A 23,333-nucleotide genomic window follows, 5' to 3' on the forward strand; every position below is an offset into this window, starting at 1 on the left:
TGCCTTGAGGGCATAAAACATCGCCCTGAGTTCCAGGAAATTGATGTGGAATTTCTTCTCTCTGGCAGTCCAAAGACCCTGAGTCTGCAGATCATCCATATGCGCCCCCAGGCATAAGGGGACGCTTCAGTGGTGATGATCTTGTGATGAGGTGGCAAGTGAAAAAGAAGACCTCTGGAAAGATTGGATAAGGTCATCCACCAACGAAGAGACTGCAGAAGAGATGATGTAACGGATATGTGTTTCGAGAAACGATCTGTCACTTGAGACCACTGGGACGTTAGAGTCCACTGAGGGGTTCGCAGATGGAGTCTTGCCAGGGGCGTGACATGGACCGTGGTGGCCAGGTGTCCCAGAAGAACCATCATATGACTAGCAGAGATGGTCTGAAGAGGAAGCAATTGCTGACAGAGACGAATGATAGTCTGAAGTCGATCTGGTGGAAGAAATGCCCTCATAAGAGCGGTGTCCAGAATCGCCCCAATTAATTGAAGACGCTGCGTCGGAATGAGATGTGATTTGGAGAAGTTACTTTGAATCCCAGAAGCTGAAGAAAGGAGATGGTTTTAGATGTTGCTTGAACCACCCTCTGAGATGAAATATCCTTGATCAACCAGTCGTCCATGTAAGGAAAAACCTGGAGACCGTGTAAACGCAGAGAGGCGGCCACCACAATCAAGCATTTCGTGAATACTCTGGGAGAAGATGCCAGACCGAAAGGAAGCACCTTGTACTGGTAATGACACTGATTTATCTGAAACTGAAGGTACTTCTGAGAGGCCGGATGCATGGGAATATGCGTGTAGGCTTCTTTGAGGTCTAGGGAGCCTAGCCAATCGTTGAGATTGAGATGAGGATACAGGAGAGCCAATGACATCATCTTGAAATTTTCTCTGACCAAGAAGTTGTTTAGAGCTCTGAGATCCAAGATGGGTCTGAGTCCCCCCGTTTTCTTGGGGACTAAGAAGTAACGGGAGTAAAAACCTCTTCCCTGTTGATAGAGAGGAACTGTTTCGATGGCATTTAGCAGAAGAAGAGATTGCACCTCCTGGAGAAGAAGGGAGGACTGTGCAGGGTCCATAACAGACTCTTTTGGAGGATATTCTGGAGGAAGAGTCTGAAAATGAGTGTAACCCTGATGAAATATAGTGAGGACCCAATGATCAGTGGTAATGAGTTCCCAACGATTGATGAACAACTAAGACGACCCCCTAAGGGGTTGGGGTAATGGAGGAGAAATGCTGAGATTGGCTATGCTCCTAAGAAACTGGTCAAAAGGGCTGATGAGATTTAGGTTGAGCAGCTGGTTGTTTCTGTTGTTGTTGGCGGGGCTGCTTTTGTTGAGGCTGCCTTTGTCTGCGAGGTTGAGACTGAGGTGGTTGCAAAGGCCTAGCAACAAACCTAAACTGATAAGTAGACTGTAGCCTGTAAGGGCGAGCAGGGGGAGACTTTTTCTTGTTTTTAATCAAAGTATCCCACCTGGTTTCATGAGCTGATAACTTTTGAGTCATAGTATCTAAAAACTCACCAAAAAGTTCATCGCCCAAACAAGGAGCATTGGTGAGACAATCTTGATGGTTAACATCCAGCTCAGATACTCGAAGCCAAGCCAAGCGGCGCATAGCTACAGACATAGAAACATAGAAGATGATGGCAGAAATGGGCCACGGCCCAACAAGTCTGCCCACTCTACTAACCCACCCCCTAATTTCTTCCTTGTAGCGATCCCACATGCCTATAACATTTTCTCTTAAAATCCAGCACAGCTGGCCTCAATTACCTGAATTGGAAGGTTATTCCAATTGTCGACCACCCTTTCGGTGAAGAAATACTTCCTGGTGTCACTATGAAATCTCCCACCCCTGAGTTTCAACGGATGTCCTCTTGTCGTCTAAGGTCCTTTAAGAAAGAAGATATCCTCTTCTACCTCAATACGGCCCGTGACATATTTGAACATCTCGATCATGTCACCTCTCCCTCTACGTTCCTCAAGTGAGCCCAGCCGTTCCTCATACGGGAGGTCCTTGAGTCCTGAGACCATCCTGGTGGCCATTCGCTGAACCGACTCAATTCTCCGCACATCTTTTTGATAATGTGGTCTCCAGAACTGTATACAATATTCTAGATGAGGTCTTACCATGGATCTGTACAACGGCATTATAACTTCGGGCTTCCAGCTGACGAAACTTCTTTGGATACAACCCATCATTTGTCTAGCTTAGATGAAGCCTTCTCCACTTGATTGGCAATCTTCATGTCTTCACTAATGATCACTCCCAAGTCCCGTTATGCTGCAGTTCTTCCTAAGGTCTCACCATTTAGGGTGTAAGTTCTGCATGGATTTCTGCTGCCAAGGTGCATGATCTTACACTTTTTGGCATTAAAACTTAGTTAATCAAACAAAACTGAGAGATATACAAAAAGCAAAGGAAATTCAAAGCTAACTAATATAAAGAAAATAAAGAATCCCTTCTACAAACTGTCCAATTAATCAAAAACTCAAGAAACATGAGTATGATGTACAAAAGTTACAGATAATAACCACTATAATACTGTAACTTTTGTACATCATACTCATGTTTCTTGAGTTTTTGATTAATTGGACATTAAAACTTAGTTGGCAAGTTGAGGACCACTGCTCCAGTAAGAGTAGGTCCTGTGTCATACAGTCGGACACTGTGCTATTGCCTACTATGTTGCATAGTTTGGCGTCCTTGGTGAATAATGTAATTTTCCCTTGAAGCCCCTGAGTCAGGTCCCTTACAAAGATATTAAATAAGATTGGACCCAGCACCGAGCCCTGCAGTACTCCACTGATCACTTTCGACGTTTCAGAGAGAGTACCGTTCACCACCACTCTCTGAAGTCTACCTTTGAGCCAGTCTTTTATCCATGCAGTTAACGTTTCTCCTAATCCCATCAAACTCATCTTGCTCAATAACCTGCAGTGTGGAACACTATCGAAAGCCTTGCTGAAGTCCAAGTACACGAAGTCCAGGGAATCCCCTATATTCAGCTTTTCCGTTACCCAGTCAAAGAAGCTGATCAGATTGGACTGGCAAGACCTTCCCATTGTAAATCCATGTTGATGGGGATCTCGTAGATTCTCATCGTTCAGGATCGTGTCTAATTTGTGTTTGATTAGTGTTTCCATAATTTTACACACTATCGATGTGAGACTCACTGGTCTGTAATTTGCAGCCTCCATCCTGCATCCCTTTTTATGAAGTGGAATTACGTTAGCTGTTTTCCAGTCCAATGGGACTCTTCCTTTACTTAGGGAAAGATTGAATAGCGTGGATAACGGTTCCGCCAGGACATCACTCAATTCCCTAAGCACCCTGGGATGTATTTTGTCTGGTCCCATAGCTTTATTCACTTTGAGTTTTGAAAGTTCATGGTAGACGCTGTTGGATGTAAACTCAAAATCTTGAAACGGGTCTTTCGAGCTTTCCCTTGTCTGCAGCTTCGGATCGGATCCACGAGTAGTGACTCATGAGGAAGTTGAGGCTTATCAAAACCAGGAAGAGCCAGCACTCTGTAGAGGGAGTCCAGTTTACGAGGAGCCCCAGGAACAAATAGAGGGGTTTCCAGATTCTTATAATAAGTCTCCCTGAGAATATCATGACAAGGGAGCTTAAGAAACTCTTTAGGAGGCTGCTCAAAATCTAATGCATCCAAAAATGCTTTAGATTTTTTAGAGTCCGACTCCAGAGGAATGGAAAGTGCCTCTGACATTTCCCTCAAAAACTTTGAGAAAGAGGTCTGTTCAGGCTTCGAAACAGGCTCTCTAGAAGAAACATCACCATCAGAAGAAGCCTCATCTTCTGTCAGGATAGGTTCCTCAGAGTCCTCCCAAAGATCCGAGTCCTTTGTCGGAGGAAGTTAGGAGGTGGGTGTTGAAGGCTCGACATGCTTGAGCTTCCGCAGTGATTTGCCTGATTTGATCGACATCATCTCAAGAGATATATGAGAGGAACGATGTCGAGCTGAATCCGACATCGCACCCGAAGGTAATACTGCCGGCACCAAAGAAATTTTCAAGATGGTGTCGGGGCAGTAAAAATAGGCTCAACAAACGTCAATGCCAGGATGGACGGCTCAGACCTGGTTGGTGCCGCCAAGGTCGAAGCCGAAACCATTTGCTCAGAACGAACTGGCACCGGAGGAGCCGGTGTTGCTAGCACTGGAAGCAAAATTTGTAATTGCTCTCGTAACTGGACTTTAAGCATAGCAGCAATTGTGTCCTCGAGAGACTGCACCGGCACCGCTTGCCTTTTCACCGGTACCTTCGGTGCCGCTCTGCGCTCCGGAGATGAGGAGGCTGATGACAAGGCACTCACTCTATCGGAACTGAGCATTTTTTAGGATGCCTCGAGGTCGGCAGAATTTGGTTCACTGCAGTAGTGACCTGAGGACTTGTAAGAGTAGGGGAAGGCTTCTTAGCCAGCTTACTCACGGACTGCGACACCGAAGAGGAATCCTGCGATGTTGAATGATGTGAAGTCGACTTCGGTGTGGACTCCGACGCCAGGACCGATGCCAAATCACCTTCCATAGTGGACCCAAACAGCAACTTTTGTTGAATTTGGTGGCTTCTGAGGGTCCTCTTCTGAAGAGAAGAACAACGGGTGCAGGATTCAGCCATGTGGTCTAGCCCTAGAGATTGGAGACACCAGCGATGCGGATCCATGAACAAAATAGGGCAAGTACACCGTTCGCACTTCTTAAAACCCATAGACGGTCGGGACATGGAGGGAAAAATAGCCTCAGCAAAATTGAAGGTTGAGGCTTGGAACAGGTCCCGCAGGGCCGAGATCGCAAAAGCAAAAAAAATTTTTTTTTTTAAATGGAAAAGAAAAGATTAAAGGAACAAAGTATGAAGAAAAAAGAATAAAATAAAGCCGCGTGAGCGGGAAGGCAGTAAAATATCGACGCACACGACTGAAAAGCAACTGACTAGCTCCGCGGAAACTAGAAAACTGAGGGACCACGCGCCTACGTCGGGCGTGAAGGCACTTGCGCATGTGCAGGCAGCTGAGAACTTTCCAAGTTCTTAAAGTGGTCCGTACCGGGGCTCCATGGTGACGCCACCCATCAGTGAGAATATATGCCTGCTTGTCCTGGGATAACACCTCTAGTTAGTACCCAAGCACAAAGAGCTCCAAGGAAAGTACGTGAAGTAGGGACCCCAATGGGAACATTCCCAAAAATCAACTGTCCTGTTCAACAAAGGAACATCAGAACATCAACTCCAGAACAGCTAACAAAAGTATCAAAGGAGCTCAGGACAGACCCATGCAAGCACAAAACATATATATAGAATTATTCAAAACCCTGAAGGGCTGACTGACATCCAAGAACAACTTGGAGAAGCATAAACAGAATGAGACAGTAGGCAGGAGCAGAAGGGACAGGCAGGAGTCTAAAATGTCTTACCTATCTGGAAAGATATTACCAAGGTAAGAACATAATCTCTTTTCTAGTGCAATAGGTGAGACATTATAGACAAGTGGGACATACAAAAGCAGTCCCAAAGATCTAGGGTGGGCTGACTGTGCCAACCCTCAAGACCAAGGAGCCAAAGGCAGAGTCCTGTCTTGCCACCACATCCACTTGGTAAAATTTAGCGACCGTGTGCAAAGTGGACCATGTCGCTGCCCTGTAAATCTCCTCTGGAGAGACTTCGGCCTATGAAGAAGCCACACTACTGGTAGAATGTGCCTTTACAAAGATGGAAGACTATTTCCCGGAAAGAATGTAGGCTGACGAAATGGTCTTTTAGATCATTCTAGAAATAGTGGCCTTGGAAGCAGGAGTGCCCCACTTAGAAGAATGAGTCAGCACAAACAGATGGTCAGAGAGACAAAACTCATTAGTAACCTCCAGATAGTGCAGAAGAACCCTGCATAGTTTTCTCAAGAGGCAATCCTGCATCTTTAAGCCAGAAGGCCGAAAAACAGGTAAATGCACCTCCTGATTAACATGGAAAGCCGAAACTACCTTTGGCAGAAAGGAGGGGACTGTGCACAAGGAAATCCTGGTATCTGAGATCTGCAAGAAGGGCTCTTGACAAGAAAGCGCCTGGAGTTCCAAGACACGTCTCGTGGAAGTAATGTCAACCAGAAAAAAACAGTTTTGAGCGTCAAGTTCAAGAGGAAAGCTCAAAAGGAGCCTTGGTAAAGCCAGACAGAACCAAGTTCAGGTCCCAAGAAGGGAATGGAGGCTTGATAGGAGGTCTAATACAAAGAGCACCCTTCAGAAATCTGGTGATGTCAGAATGAGCTGCAAGGGAGGAAGAATGACCCCGGGCTCAGAAACAAGAGAGCCCAGCAATTTGGACCTGAAGGGACCCTCCAGTAAGGCCTTTATCAAGACCTGCTTGGAGGAAGGTGAGAACCACTGAAATCAGAGCAGTATACCTTCTTGTAGTCACACCACTGTTGGAAAGTCTTCCAAGCCTTAGCGTAGGCAGATACAGTAGTTGACTTCTTAGACTTGAGCAGAGTAACAATGACTACATCAGAATACTCTTTGCACACTAAGGCTGTGCACTCAATAGCTATGGTATAAGAGCAAAGCGATTCTGATCTTCCATGCAGACCGGACCCTGCATAACACTGTCTGGATGTGCATGGAACCACAGACTGTGACCCCGATGCAGACGCATCAGATCTGCGAGGTCAGTTTGGAGCCACCAGAATGAACCGGCCCTGATGAACTGCGATCTGCCAAACAACTCAGCCAGGGAGCAAAAATATACAGAAGGTCTCCCTGCAGCCACGGCTGAGCTAGAGCGTCGAGACCCTCACTTCCTGGCTTGGCTCTTTAACTGAAGAAGTGATCTGCCTTCCTGTTTTTTTGCCGTGGCCGTGTGAACGATGTGAGGCCGATCCAAGTGCCATACGATGGCTTGAAACGTTGCTGAGAACAGCACCCACTCGTCCAGATACAAAGTCTGTCTGCTGAGAAAGTCTGCTTGAACATTGTCAACTCCTGCCACATGCACTGCTGAGAATGCCTGGAGGTGATGCTCCTTCCAATGAAAGAGCAGGCGGGCTTCCAGAGTAAGAGATGCATTCTTTGTACCTTCTTGGCGATTGACATAGACAACTGCTGTCGTATTGTTGGAGAAGACCCTGACTGCTTAGCCCTTCAGAGTCTTCTGCAATTGCACCAGAGCCAAATGAATGGCTCTCAGCTCCAACCAGTTGCTCGATTATTTCTTCTGAGAAGGGGGTCCAATACCCTGAATGGGATGATGATTGCAACGGGCTCCCCAGCCCCGAAGGCTGGCATCCATCATCAGAAAAAAGGAAGAGCACAACAGAAACACTCCTTCAGTCACGCACGCAGAAGGGAAGAACTACAGGTAGTTCTAGAGCTCCCAGTGGAGAGTCACAGAAAAAACTGGTATGGATTCCTTCTGCATATGGCATGCAGCCATTGGGAGATAATCCACTTGTCTAGAATGTCTCACCTATTGCACTGGAAATAGAGCTGGGAGAAAATTTGGGCCTTATGATTCATTTTTTTTTTTTTAGATGACCAGGTCTATAAATTTAAGGTTTAGTTTAGTTTAGAAACTGGCAAACTGGAAAAGAAAGCAAGAGAAACTCAGGACTTATCAGAGTGTCCTATCTATGTGCCCCTAAGCATGTCACCTAATCTTACCACACCTTAGTTTATTGAACCATCAAGGAGTAATAGTACAATTTTCATAGTTGTTTTTTTTTTCATTCCCTCTAGAAACTTTCATTCTGTCCAAATATCAGAAATGGGTTCACTTGCTGACCACTCCAGTGTTATCTGCTTGCATGTTGCTGAACTAGTGATGTAAGAAAATGCTTTAGGGGCTAGCCTGGTGGCTCTGTGGCATTGGTATAAACTTCCACAGGGAAGGTCCATGTTTCAATTAATGAACACACTTTTACTTCTGGGTTGGCTGGGGCAGAACATGTTGCAACAGTGGAGAAAAAAAGTCATGGTCACTAAAAGGGGCATTCTATAATTGGAAACTGCATTTGCGCCCCCTTGCATTCATTAATGAACAGAATACTAGCACTTATGCATGCAAGTGTGCATTTACCCAATAAAGTGCCAGCAAGGTACCCAAGTACTATTCCATAAGGGGTATGCATAAATGCAAGTGGGGGGGGGGGGGGGGAGTACACTTATCTGCACAGTTTACAGAATTTCGTGCCACATTTACACAACTGAAGTTATGACAAGTCTGTGGCTGATGTATCTTTGGGCACATAAATATAAGGTTACACTGATATTCTATAATAGAATCTGGGTGCCTAGATTCTATTATAGATTCCTTTGATACATCTGAGCACTTAAATGGGGATACCCCAGCTCTAGATTTGCTCTCTATAAGTAAGCGTTCTCAGTGCTCCTCCAGTGAAAATCTCAGAAAGAGTCAGAACTGTTACTACAATGACTAGACTAGAAACAATGGGAGGAAGGTCTAAAAAAGAGGGGAAAATCCATTGGTATGGGTGAATAAAGGATCATGGCACAAGGATACTATCACTGGTTCCAACTGAGCTGGAAGAAGAAAAAAGGAACTATATGGCCAAAAAATAAAGTGCCTTTTAAAAAAATAAAATTATAATGCAGTAGAAAAATTGCAAATCTAATTTATTGATCAACTTCATTTTCTTGGATATTATCCTATATGGTAGCATTGCTTTAAAGTGACTGACACACAGGATGACCACTGTCTCAATATTTCTAAATAAAAAAGTTTTACCATCATGGGAAAGACGATAGCTGCGGGAGATGCTTTAATGACCCACAGCAAGACCAGACATGTCAACTGGATGATGGTGAAGAGATGTACTTTCCGCAATGGCACATGCCGCAAGTAGATTAAGTCAGGTTGGTGTTTTGCTGGCATCCCAAAGAGTGTCAGTCTGTCAAAGAACTGCAAGACACAATTTAACATGCAGAACAGATGAAACCCACAAACAGTAGTGTAAGGCAGTACATCCCACTACAGTTTACATTAAGGTACTAGCACAAATCTATACATTAGGAAAGTCCATTATTCTCAACAGTCTAAATCTAAGTACTGTCCTTAACATTGGGAAAGTTGCTATATCTCCATGTACATCAGTCTTAATCCTGACTCTACTATTAGGGGAGTGTGTGGCGCAGTGGTTAAAGCTACAGCCTCAGCACCCTGGGGTTGTGGGTTCAAACCCACGCTGCTCCTTGTGACCCTGGGCAAGTCACTTAATCCCCCCATTGCCCCAGGTACATTAGATAGATTGTGAGCCCGCCGGGACAGACAGGGAAAAATGCTTGAGTACCTGAATAAATTCATGTACACCGTTCTGAATTGCCCTGGGAGAACGGTATAGAAAAATTGAATAAATAAAAAAAAAATAAAAAAAAAATTAATTTTGTTCTTTAACAATTAATTTTGTTCTAGGACCTAGGGAAGAGTGCTGTGTTTCTACATTTCCCTGTGTATCAGTCTTCAGGAGCAGTGGAATGTCTTTTTATTTGGGAGTGACCAAGCTCCACTCTCAGCCTCACCCCAAACCATTTCTTACCATTCCATAGTCCTCCCTACGGCATCTAGTATCTCTTCCCCTCCCTTCTTCCGAACCCCTATGGGGTCCAGCATTTCTCTCCCCCATTGTTTCCTTAGGTACCTTAGGCCTCTTCCCAGGGAGGGGCCATAGGCGCCTGTGCCAATCAAGGCCTTAGGCCCCTTTTCGGTGTATCCTGGGATATACTGGGAGGAGCCTAAGGCCCTGATTGGCTAAGGAACCTAAGGCCCCTCCTCTGTCAGTAATTTCAGGTCCTTAGCAGTCATTGCTAAATTTAGTGCATGCCTTAGTGATGTTAGGGCATTGATCAAAGGGCTCATTTAAATATTAATGACCTCATTTTAATACCAAATAGGTCAAGTTTCAAGTTTATTAAAACATTTTTTATACCGCTAATTCAAATTTCTAAGCAGTGTAAAGCCTTAATAAAAGAAAGCTTTTAAAACACAAATAAAAATTGGTGTTAAAATATTTTACAGTACTATACTAGGTTAGTAGACTTTTAGCATAGGACACATATACTGACTACACACAATTTGGGAAGTAGGGTTGAATTACAATAATTATAATAGAACCGGTCCGCAGAAAATTCCTGCCGGTCTGTGCAGGACCGCGAAATCAACATCTTCAATTTCCTGCCGGTCCGCATAGGACCGGCAAGATCGATGAGCTGTAGTTCGCGCAGGGCCGGAGAGATAATGGGGAGCCTCAGACAGTGTGCTTTCTCTCCTCCCAGCGGCTCTCCTTACTTACAAGCGCAGCGATTCAGGAAGGAAGCCTTGGCGCTTTTGCTGAGTAGGGCCGCCTCTGATGATGCAACTTCCGCTTTCCTCAGAGGCGGTGCAATCCAACAAAGGACCCGAGGCTGCCTTACTGAATCGCAGCACTGGCAAGTAAGGAGAGTTGCTGGGAGGGGAGAAAGCTGCTGGGCATGGTGAAAAAAAAAAAGGAACAGCTGCTACTGGACCTGGAGAGGGAGAAGGAGAGATGCTGCTGGGAGGGGAGGAGGGAAAGGAGTCTGGGAAGCTGCTGGGCAAGGAGAAAAAGGGACAGCTGCTACTGGACCTGGATTGGGATAAGGAGAGATGCTGCTGGGAGGGGAGGAGGGAAAGGAGTCTGGGAAGCTGCTGGACAAGGAAAAAAAGTGACAGCTGCTACTGGACCTGGAGAGGGATAAGGAGAGATGCTGCTGGGAGGGGAGGAGGGAAAGGAATTTTGGAAGCTGCTGGGCAAGGGAAAAAAGGGACAGCTGCTACTGGACCTGGAGGGAGGGAGAAGGAGAGATGCTGCAGGGAGGGGAGGAGGGAAAGGAAAGGGAAGAGAGTTACAGCTGGACAGGGGGAGCAGGGAAGGGAGAAGAAAAAAGGAAGGAAACAGCTGGCAGGGAGATTAGAGGAGGGGAAGGGGAGAGACAGGAATAAGATAGGAAGGGGGGTCAACAGAGAAATTGAGAGGGACAAAGATGCTAGATCTGGTGTAGGAGAGATAAAAATGAAGAGAGCAGTGAAGCTGGAATGAATTGTGTAAAAAGGAGAGTGGGGCATAGGCTGGATGGAAAGGGGAGAGGGGCATAGAAAGAAGACAAATACCATATGGAAGGGGGAGAGGTCAGACAGTAGATAGAAGGGGCAGATGCTGGAATGAAGAGACAGAGAGGGCAGACGCTGGAAGGAAGAGAGTGAAAAGAAGATGAAAGCAGAAACCAGAGACAACAAAAGGTAGAAACAAATAATTTTATTTCTATTTTGTGATTAGAATATATCAGATTTGAAATATATATCCTGCTAGAGCTGGTGTTAGACATAACTGAGGGCTGCAAAGTCCAGGCAGTGGCTTAGGGCTCTCTCTGACCAGGGGGGCAGTCGCCCTAGTTGAACTCCCCTTACCCTATTCCTGCTATGTGTGACCGCGGTATTCTGTGAGCATGATATTTCGGTGTAGCATTCTGTAATAATTTGGCTTATTCAGTTTTCTTGATAGTAGAGGGGATATATGTGAAGGGGAGGGGAGACAGGGTTTTTGTTGATCCTTGCTCTGTATTATTTGTATTTATAAAATGACAATTGTACAGAATATTGTTTCTTTTTATACTTTAATAAAATACATTCAGTATAAAATCATAACTGAGGCTTGTGTGGATGGGATCAGATAGTTTGCGGGGACCGAGCTTGCGGAGACAGGGCAGAAATGTTGGCTCACTGCATTTCTATATCTATTGGGAAAGACTCAGGTCCTATCAGACTCTCCTGGATGTCCATAGCTTCCCCTGTGTCTTGCTCCCAACTCTCTAAGGCAGAAACCAGCTCTTCTGCATCTGGGGAGTGAAAATCTCTTTTTCTCTCGGGCTCCTGCCAGCTTCCGTTTCCCACAGTCCAGCTTGGTTCTCTCCTGCTTGCCTCCATTCTACTTGCCTCCATCCTGTTCTGCACTGCCTCGAATTCTAATGTAGCAGATCTCCTCTCCTTCCTAACATCCCTAGGTTTCTCTAAACCACCCCCTTCTAAAACCCATGCTAAAGGTCATCACTTAGACCTGATCTCTTTCCTCCCCAAAACCCCTACCATCCCCAGCATAAGCTTTAAAGAAGAAAACTGGACCACCACCCCATGGTCAGACCATCTCCGATGCAATTTCAAATTACACTGGCTAAAAAATCAAACCAAAAGGCAACCTAGAACCATCCACAAAGAAAAAACAATATGGATTAGAGGCCAACTAAACCCAGAAGAATTCTGGTCCCACTACAACCCAATATCCATCACAAACCTAGACCCTTCTAATTTCACCTCAGATTGGAACAATTTCAGCAACCAGGTCCTAAATGACATTGCTCCACTGAAACTATGCAAGAAAAAACACCGCTCATCTGCCAACTGGTTTGATGCCGACCTACTTACCCTTAAACGAGAAGTACGCAAACTGGAAAGAACCTGGTGCAAATCAGGCACAAACACTGACAGACACTCCTGGCGAATAAAAGTTACAGAATACAAAAGAATGATCAAAGAAAAGTACTACAAATATTACTCCCAATCTATCAACACCCCATTCCTGAACACCAAAAAACTCTTCAGACTAGTTAACTCCTTATTTGACACCGACCCACTTAAAAGCTCCCCCACAGAACTACCACCCTCCCCGACAAATCTAGCCAACCACTTCGCAAACAAAATTCTTAACGTAAAAACATCCCTTGCAACATTTAGCTCTTCCCCACCTATCCATCTACCTTCCCCAGAAAACGATGGTTCAACGGCCGACATGACCTGGTCTCGCTTCAAAAACCCAGACTGGAACCTATTTCTCAAGCTATACTCAAAATATTCCAAATCCAACTGCCTACTAGATAACTGCTCTCCACCCATCATGAAAACTGCCCCCCTCCCCTTCAAAGCCAAACTCTTCAACTGGGTCACCCTCTGCTTGTCTACCGGCTACTTCCCGCTGGAACTTGGCCACATCCTTGTGTCTCCAATAATCAAAAACTCCAAAGAACCACCCTCAGCAGCCGCCAACTACAGACCTATTGCCAATATCCCTCTCTTCCTCAAAATCATGGAAGGTCTAGTCAACCATAACCTCATGTCTTACCTAGAGAAATTCAACATCCTTCATGACTCCCAGTCAGGATTCCACACCAACTACAGTACGGAAACCATTCTAGCCTCATTAACCGATCACCTCCAACTTTTCTCACTAGGAAAGAGCGCACTGCTACTCCAGTTTGACTTCAACAGTGCATTCGACCTAGTAGACCATGACATACTGCTTAGTTGCCTCGACTCCATTGGCATTTCTGGACAGGTACTAACCTGGCTCACAGGCTTCCTAAAAAACCGCTCCTACCAAGTCCACAACGACGGAACCTTCTCTCATACCTGGTGCAACCCCTGTGGAGTTCCCCAAGGCTCCCCCCTATCTCCTTCCCTGTTCAATATCTATCTAGCTTCACTGGGACACATGTTATCGAACCGAAACCTGAAATCCTACATTTATGCAGATGACATTACTATCATCATCCCTATTACCTCACTGTCACAAGAGACAGAACTATACATCTCAACTGTCTTCACCATGGTTGAACTCTGGACCACACGCTTCAAACTGAAACTAAACCCAGAAAAAAACAAATTTTTCCTTGCAAGTCCCAACCACAAACTAACGTCCACCACCCTGCAACTTAACGGGCTAACATATCCAATCAATCCCACCATTAAAATTCTTGGAGTCATCCTGGACCGCTGCCTCACCTTTGAAGACCATACCAATGCCCAGATCAAAAAATTCTTTTCCACCCTTTCGAAACTTCGTTCTATCAAACACTACTTTGATTTCCCCACCTTCAGATTGCTGGTCCAATCCCTAATCTTAAACACCCTGGATTACTGTAACATCATTTACTTGGGTTCCTTCAAGAAAACCATTAAACGTCTTAGAATCATTCAGAACACCGCCATCCGCCTCAGACCATGTTAGTCCTTTCTACAGAAAACTTCATTGGCTTCCAAGTGAAGCAAGGGTCATCTTCAAATTCGTCTGTCTCTGCTTCAAAACCTTAACCGGCTTATCCCTGATATACCTGACATGCCACTTTGTGTTCCCAGGCTCCAACCGTACACGCAATGCCCACCTGTTTGCCTACCCCTCCCCAAAAGGATGTATCTACAAAAGATTCCTGGACAAAACCCTTTCTTTCCAAGCTGACAAATGGACTGACTGCCTGACCACTCTCATCTCTCTTGCCCCATCTTACCTATCCTTCAGGAAATCTCTCAAATCATACCTCTTTGATAAATTCCTCTAACTCCCTCCCCCCAAATTCACTAATCTCTACCCCGCCTCCCTTCCTTCCCTTCCTCTCCCTTCTAATCTACTTACCTCTTCTCCCCCGGTTTTTCCTCTCCTCTTTCTGCTCTCCCTTGCAACTGTTATCGGATTATTTTGTAATTACTACTGGTTATATTATACACCTGAAATCTAACTTGCTGTATCTTGCTGCATATGTACAGTCTCTTCTCCTGTAAACCGCTCGGAACTGTCTTGTATTACTCTGTATCTTCGCTGCATATGTACAGTCTCTTCTCCTGTAAACTGCTCTGAACTGTTTTGTGGTATTGCGGTATACAAAAATAAAGTTATTATTATTATTATTAAGTTGTGGAGAGACACTCCCCTTGAGCCTAGTGGGGGAAGGGCCTTCCACACCCTGGCTTGCTCGTTTGGCTAAGTGCAGGTTCCTTTCCAGCCCTGGCTCTTACAGGGACAGGCTGCTGGAAAGGTAGCAATCTCCTGGTAGCGTTAGGGACAGGTTTAAGTTGTGTGCAGCTTTCAAGCTTGTCTTTTCCCTGTCAAACCTCCTCTGTTGCCAACTCTCCGTCCTAGTAGTAGTCAGCTAGTTCTGTAGTCTGTGATTCTACTTGATCAGTCCTCTTGCACAGGGGTATAGTATATTTCTTCCCTATCTCTGGGACAAAATCCGAACCGGACTTGGGTTTGTCATAGGTGTAGAGACTGCAGATTTGGATGAAGTAGCGATCCTTGACTTTGTGTAAGCAGAGACGGAAAAACTGGTAGAAGGTATGGCTCCCTGCTGCTGAGTTGAAGTAGAAGGGAATACCAAGGTTGTCTCGGCCACCGAGGAGCTATAAGAATCATGGTGGCATGATCGTTCTTCAACTTGACAAGAGTCTTGACAATGAGAGGGAATGCATATAGAAAGAGATTTGTCCATTCCAGTAGAAAAGCATCTGCCTCGAGGCGATGAGGAGAATATATCCTGGAGCAGAACTGAGGCAGTTTGTGGTTGTGGGGAGATGCAAAGAGATCTATCTGCGGAATTCCCCACCGAGAAAAAAATGTGATGAAGAAGCGAGGAATTGCGTGTCCATTCGTGAAATTGAAGAAGACGACTCAATTTGTCCACCAAACAGTTTTTCGCCCTTTGGATGTAGATAGCTTTTAGGAAGGTGTTGTGGAGGATTGTCCAGTCCCAAACCTTCAGAGCTTCTTGACAAAGGGAGGGATATCCCATCCCCCCCTATTTGTTGACATAGTACATGATGACTTGGTTGTCCGTCCGAATGAGGACTACCTGGTCGTGAAGAAGATATTGAAAAGCTTTAAGAGCATTGAAGATCAATATGAGTTCCAACAGATTGATGTGACACTGACGATCCATACTGGTCCAGTGACCTTGAGTATGGAGACCATCGAGATGAGCCCTCCCAAGCGTAGGTTGAGGAATCTGTCGTGAGGACCTTCTGATGAGGGGGCATTTGAAACAGCAAGCCTCTGGAGAGATTGGAAGAGAGCATCCACCAGCAGAGAGACTGTCTCAACAAAGGAGTGACTGTAATGTGTTGAAAGTGGTTTGCAAGCCTGCATCCACTGAGATGACAGGGTCCACTGAGGAATTCTGAAGTGAAGTCTGGCAAAAGGAGTCACGTGTTCTGTGGAGGTCATGTGACCTAATAGTAGCATCATGTGTTTCACTAAGATTGAAGAGTGGGAAGACACTGCATGACAGAGTTGAAGAAGAGCCTTCAGATGTTGTTGCGGAAGGAATGTTCTTGGTTGGATAGTGTCAAGAACAGCTCCGATGAATTCTAGATTCTGAGAGGGCTGAAAATGGGATTTGGGGAAGTTGATTTTGAATCCCAAGCTTTGTAGGAACCACGTAGTCCGTTGGGTCGCTACAATAACACCCTGAGATGTTGAATCCTTGATAAGCCAGTCATCCAGGTAGGGGAAAACCTGAAGACCATGGTTCCTCAGAGCTGCTGCAACCACCACTAGGTGACTTGGTGAACACTCTGGGAAATGAAGCCAGGCTACAGAGAAAGCAGTGGCTCTAGCCGAGAGCTCAAAGGCATCATAAAATGACTGGAGAAGATGCAATCTGAGTTGTGACAGAGTAGCTGTGACTTCTTGGAACTCGAAATGTCTATGTTGATCCAGGTTCTTCAGAAAACCTGGGAGAAGATCAATTAGGAACTTGAAATAAGTAACGAAGACAAAGTTGTAATTGAGGACTTTGGAGGACATCATAGCATTTTGATATAGACGGCATCCAAACTTGTCCAGGAGGAACTGTAGCATAGACCCTGGAAGGATGGGTTCTTTTCAAAGAGGACTCCACAAGGAGGGATTGGTGAGATAATTGTGAATTCTCAAACCCTTTGAAATGCAGAGTTCTATACCTCGAGTCCAATTTGCCTGGAATAGCAGGTATAGCATAAGGAGTCTCCAAACAACGTTTGAAAGTTTGAGACAAAAGCTTGTTAAGAGGAAGCTTAAGTGACTCTGTAGGAGATTGAGGTAGATGCATGACCTCAAGATACTCCTTAGAGTATTTAGAACCAGCAGCTAACTGAATTTCCAGGTCATCAGCCATCTGACGAGGAAAGGAAGATAGCTGATCCGCCAAGGCCTTGCCTCAAGAGGGACTCAATGACCTCAAGGCGTCTCAGGTGGAGAACAAAGGTGAAGTCTCTCTGGAGAAGTGGCAATCCAAAGAATATGGAGACTTGGAGGAGGCAATGGAAGCAGCTGATTCCTCAGGGTCCAGAAGCGGTGACCTCGAGCGAGGAGTTGGAGGCCTCGAAGAGCTGGAAGATCTGGAATGAGGCCTAGACGAAAAAGGCTGCTCTTTAGAAGATCTGTGCCTCGATGGATGTCTCGATTAAGGCCTCGATCGACGATGAGAGTGGTGTCTGGAAGCAATTTTCGAGAAGACTTCGCCCTATGTATGGAAACAGGTAATGCTACTGATGAATGGATAGGGCTAGAAGCTATAGATCGAAACTCAGTGGTTTGGATCGAGGAATCTTGAAGCACTCCCAAAAACTCTGCTCCTTGTATGGAGTATGAGAATTCCTGTTGAGACACTCGCAAAGAATCTACTCCTTGCATAGAGTGGGTAGATGCCAGACCAGACACTCGCAAAGACTCTGCTCCTTGCATAGAGTGTGAAGCTTCAGCTCGAGATACAGGCAGGGACTCGACCTCGCGGGAGACTGCTGATTGCCCAGGTTGGATTACAGGAGGCAGCGTCAAGGCGGAACCATATTTGCTCAGTAAATGAACAAATTGCTGCTCCAACATGGTCTGGAGAGAAGCCTGCAAAGGTGGATCCACGTCTGAAACCGGACCACTTGTTGAGGCTAAAGGCTCCAAGGTGGCAGTGGAGATGTGCTTGGACTTGGAGGTCTTGGAAAGCTTGAGGACCACCGCAGGAACCTTCTGCTTAGGTATCTGAACTGAGGGAAGCTCAGGGGAAGATAAAGCAGGTGTACTTGAGGCTAAAGACGATCCAAACGAGGATGGTCCGATGAGACTCATAAGAACATAAGTAGTGCCTCTGCTGGGTCAGACCAGAGGTCTATCTTGTCCAGCAGTCCGCTCACGCAGTGGCCCATCAGGTCCAGGACCTATATAGTAATCCTCTATCCATACCCTTCTATCCCCTTTTCCATCAGGAAATTGTCTAATCCCTTCTTGAACACCAATACCGTACTCTGTCCTATCACGCCCTCTGGGAGCGCATTCCAGGTCTCCACCACCCTTTGGGTGAAGAAGAACTTCCTAGCACTGGTTCTGAATCTGTCCCCTCTTATTTTTTCCGAATGGCCTCTCTTTCTTGAAGTTTTTGAAAGTTTGAAGAATCTGTCCCTCTCCACTTTCTCCATGCCCTTCATGATCTTGTAAGTCTCTATCATGTCCCCTCTAAGTCTCCGCTTCTCCAGGGAAAAGAGCCCCAGTTTCTCCAATCTTTCAGCGTATGACTTGAGGTCGGAGTCATGGAGGCAGGAGGACCCTTGCTGGAAGGTGGGACCAAAGCAGAACTCGAGGTTGAGGATGTCACTAAAGAGTCTATCCTGAAGAGTTTCTCCACTAAAACCCAATGACGTTTAAGGGCTCGAGGTTGAAGAGTAGCACAGCGCTCACATGACTTAGGGTTGTGGTCAGGCCCGAGGCACTTGAGGCACCAGCGGTATGGGTTCGTGAGAGAAATTGCACGCTGGCACTGGCTACACTTCTTGAAGCCCTGACTGGCCGGGACATAGGAGGGAAGATAGCTATAGTTAACGATTCTGCCATAGTACCTTTAATGCAACCTTTAGTTAGTTGAACATAAGAACATAAGAACATAAGCAGTGCCTCTGCCGGGTCAGACCACAGGTCCATCCTGCCCAGCAGTCCGCTCCCGCGGTGGCCAAAAACAGGTCAAGGCCTGTCTGAATCATCAGAAGGGGCTCCCCTGCCACCTTGGTTTCCCATTTAAGTTCTGCCCTCCTATCGAAGTCCTAGCCCTCCGGTCTTGCACATGCACGACCAGGTTGGTTTACTCAGTACCCCACGATCCCTCTATCCCTCAGGAATCCATCCAATCCCTGCTTGAATCCCTGTACCGTACTCTGCCTGATCACTTCCTCCGGTAGCGCATTCCAAATGTCCACTACCCTTTGGGTGAAAAAGAACTTCCTTGCATTTGTTTTGAACCTGTCTCCCTTCAGTTTCTCAGAATGCCCCCTCGTATTTGCTGTCCCCTTCAGTCTGAAGAATCTGTCCCTATCCACCCTCTCTATGCCCCTCATGATCTTGAAGGTCTCTATCATATCTCCCCTGAGTCTCCTTTTCTCCAGAGAGAAGAGCCCCAGCCTATCCAGCCTCTCGGCGTACGAGCAGTGTTCCAGCCCTTTTACCATTTTTGTTGCTCTCCTTTGGACTCTCTCAAATACCGCCATGTCCTTCTTGAGGTGCGGTGACCAATACTGAACGCAGTATTCCAGATGCGGACGTACCATCGCTCGATACAATGGCATGATGACTTCCCGTGTTCTGGTTGTTATGCCCTTCTTTATGATGCCCAGCATCCTGTTGGCTTTTTTCGAGGCTGCTGCGCACTGTGCAGATGGCTTCAGTGATGCATCCACCAGCACACCCAAGTCTCTCTCGAGTCTGCTGTCTCCCAACAATACCCCCCCCAATTTGTAATTGAACAACGGGTTCTTTTTCCCTATATGCATGACCTTGCATTTGTCCACGTTGAAGCGCATTTGCCATTTGTTTGCCCAGTCTTCCAGCTTGTCCAGGTCCCTTTGTAGGTCCTCACACTCCTCCCTGGTCCTAACTCTGCCGCACATTTTGGTATCGTCTGCGAATTTTATAACCTCACACTTTGCCTCCTTTTCCAGGTCATTGATGAATATGTTAAAGAGTAAAGGCCCCAGCACCGATCCCTGTGGCACACCGCTCGTGACTCCCCGCTAGTCAGAATATTGGCCCTTTACTCCAACCCTCTGCAGTCTACCCGACAGCCAGTGCTTGATCCATCTGTGCACATCCCCTCCCACCCCGTGGCTCCATAGCTTCTTAAGTAGCCTTTCATGTGGCACCTTGTCGAAAGCCTTTTGAAAGTCGAGGTAAATGATGTCTATGGGCTCCCCATTGTCCATCCGACTGCTTATTCCCTCAAAGAAGTACAGAAGGTTCGTTAGGCACGACCTTCCCTTACAGAATCCGTGCTGGCTTGTTCTCAGTAGGCCATTCCTCTCGATGTGCTCACAAATGCCGTCCTTGATCATAGCTTCCACCATCTTCCCTATTATTGAAGTCAGGCTCACCGACCTGTAGTTCCCGGGGTCACCCCTCGATCCCTTCTTGAAGATCGGTGTGACATTTGCCAATTTCTAGTCCTCTGGCACCTCACCAGTTTTCAAGGATAGGTTGCAAACATGTTGGATTGTGCCCGCTATTTCCTGTCTTAGTTCTTTCAGCACCCTTGGGTGGATCCCGTCCGGGCCCGGTGATTTGCCGCATTTTAACCTGTCTATCTGTTTGAGGACATCCTCCCTACTTACCTCTATGTGCTCTAATTTTTCAGCCTGTTCCCCACTCATGAGCTCCTCTGAGTCCGGTATATTAGATGTGTCTTCGCTCGTGAAAACCGACGAGAAGAACGTGTTCAACCTCTCAGCTACCTCTTTATCCTCCTTAATCACTCCCTTCCTGTCCCCATCGTCCAACGGCCCTACCTCCTCTCTCGCTGGTCGCTTCCCTTTAACGTAACTGAAGAATGCCTTGAAGTTTTTAGCCTCCTTGGCCAGCCCCTCTTCGTATTTCTCTTTTGCTTTTCTAACCTCCCGGTGGCATTCCTTTTGGCATTTCCTGTGCGCCTGGCGATTTTCCTCTGTTGGGTCCTCTTTCCATCTCCGGAAAGATACTTTTTTGTCCTTTATCGCCCTCTTTACTTCTATTGACATCCAAACCGGGTCCTTTGATCGCTTGTTCTTGCAGCCTTTCCTGAAATTGGGGACGTACATTCTCTGTGCTTCCTGCAGGGTGTCCCTAAATAGGGTCCAGGCGCTTCCCACAGTCTCCATCCTAAAGATGTTTCTGAGCTTCCTCCCCACCATTTCCCTCATAGCAGCGTAGTTCCCTTTCTTGAAGTTCAACGCAGTTGTTGCGGTACTCCTAACTATGGGTGTCCCTCTTTCTAATGTGAATCTGATCGTGTTATGATCACTGTTGCCTAGTGGTCCTCCCACTTCTACCCCTCTTGCAGGCCCCCCTAATCCGTTTAGGATGAGGTCAAGAGTAGCACCCCCTCGCGTCGGTTCTTTGACTAGTTGCTCCATGAAGCAGTCCTTCACAGCTTCTACAAATCCTGTCTCCCTAGTGCAGTTGGAGTGACCCATACTCCAGTCTATCCCTGGGTAGTTGAAGTCCCCCATCACTGTTACACTTCCAGTCCTGCACTCCTGTCTCAATTCCGCTTCCAAGTCGTGTCCGACTCCCTCTGGCGTACCAGGTGGTCAATAGTACAGCCCCAGTTTAATACTCGCACCCTTGTTTCCCGGTAATTTGACCCACAGCGATTGAACTTAATATAAATTTAATAAATATGGCAAAAGGGTATTTTGGAATGATTTATAGAACTCTACTATGAAACCATCCCCACCTGGAGCAGATCCACATTATCAAAAGGATGTGAAGAGAATGGAGTCGATTCAGCGAATGGCCACTAGGATGGTCTCAGGACTTAAAAATCTCCCATATGAGGAACATTTGAGCAGGCTATGCTTATATTCTCTCGAAGAGCGCAGAGAAAGGGGGGACATGATAGAAACATTCAAATACATCACGGGCCGCATTGAGGTGGAAGAATAAATCTTTTGTCTTACGGGTCCCACGGCGACAAGAGGGCATCCGCTAAAACTCAGGAGGGGGGGAAGATTTCATGGGGACACCAGGAAATACTTCTTCACTGAAAGGGTAATTGATCGATGGAATGGTCTTCCACATCAGGTAGTCGAGGCCAGTACCACGCTTGACTTCAAGGGATAATGGGACAGACAGGTGGGGTCACTCCAGAGGAATGCTTAATGATGGATTCTCGGAGGAGGGAGGGGTCTTGAGTGGGCAGACTTGTTGGGCCGTCGACTCTTTTCTGCCGTCATACTCTATGTTTCTATCCAACTCTAAGGGACTTCAACGCTGTTTGTAATTCTGTTAATGATTTTGGCTTCTCTAAACTTTCCTTTATATGCTCGGGAATTTTTGGTCTCTTAATTAAGAGGTCCTTTTACAAAGGCGCGGTAGCAGTACGCCTCCATTGATGCGGGGGTTAGCGCATGATGAAATGTCCGACATGCTAACCCCCATAGCGCGCCTTGATAAATGGAGCCCTAAATTTTAAAAATCTAAACCAACTTTTTCTTTATCTAAATAAGGCTCAGAAGAATATAAAGCTTTATAAAAATTTAAGAATTGTTTTAAAATAGGTCCAATTTGAGAAAAAGTATCACCTTTCTCTTCTTTTATTGCAACTATTTTTGGTTTTCTTTTTTTTGCTTTGAGATAATTTGCTAATAATCTTCCCGCCTTATTTGAATTTCCATAATACAAAACTTGTTGAGCGAATAAGTCTTTTCTTATCAATTTAGAAAAAATCTCATTATATTTACCTTTAGCTTTTAAAAGAGCCTGTAACGTAGAATATTCCCATTTATCAATCAATTTTGACTCCAAAAGCTTAATTTCTTGTTCCAAATTGGAAAATTGTCTTTTAAATTGTTTCTAATATATGCTGAAAATTAACTAATTTGATCTCTCATGGTTGCTTTAAAAACATCCCATAGAGCAGGGGTGCCCACACTTTTTGGGCTTGCGAGCTACTTTTAAAATGACCAAGTCAAAATGATCTACCAACAATAAAATAAAAAAAAAAAAAAACACAACGCACACTGTACGCATAGAATTGTTAATTATCATTCCTATTCCGGGGTTTTTTCAAAGAGGTCAAAGCAGATGACTCTATGCACTGTCACCTCAGTAACAACCATACAAAAATAGACAAATACCCACCCCCTCTCTTTTTACTAAACCACGATAGCAGTTTTTAGCGCGGGGAGCTGCGCTGAATGCCCAGCGCTGCTCTCGACGCTCATAGGCTCCCTGCGCTAAAAACCTCTATTGCGGTTTAGTAAAAGGGGACCATATTGTAAAATATAGAGAGCAGATATAAATTCAGACACATTTTGATCACTAAATTTAAAATAAAATCATTTTTCCTACCTTGTCTGGTGATTTCATGAGTCTCTTGTTGCACTTTCTTCTTCTGACTGTGCATCCAATCTTTCTTCCCTTCTTTTAGCCTGTATGCTTCCTCTCCTCCTGACCTCATTCCCCCCCCCAACGTTTTCTTCTTCTCTCCCTGCCCTCTCTTTCTTTCTCTCTTCATGCCCCCTTTCTTTTTTCTGTTTC

The 23,333-nt window shown here is 45.7% G+C and overlaps 1 protein-coding gene across 4 annotated transcripts in view; it reads right to left on the bottom strand.

The window, feature by feature from the left end:
- The window catches only part of SLC4A8 (solute carrier family 4 member 8), a 536,451-nt gene that overhangs the window by 75,078 nt on the left and 438,040 nt on the right, over positions 1-23,333 (bottom strand). For all 4 annotated transcript variants that reach the window (XM_033936812.1, XM_033936813.1, XM_033936815.1 and 1 more), the window contains one exon: positions 8,759-8,932. In XM_033936812.1, coding sequence (XP_033792703.1) covers positions 8,759-8,932 — 174 coding nt within the window. The remainder of the gene's footprint in view (positions 1-8,758; positions 8,933-23,333) is intronic.

The sequence above is a fragment of the Geotrypetes seraphini genome, chromosome 3 (assembly GCF_902459505.1).
Source record: "Geotrypetes seraphini chromosome 3, aGeoSer1.1, whole genome shotgun sequence".
Lineage (NCBI taxonomy): Eukaryota > Metazoa > Chordata > Amphibia > Gymnophiona > Dermophiidae > Geotrypetes > Geotrypetes seraphini.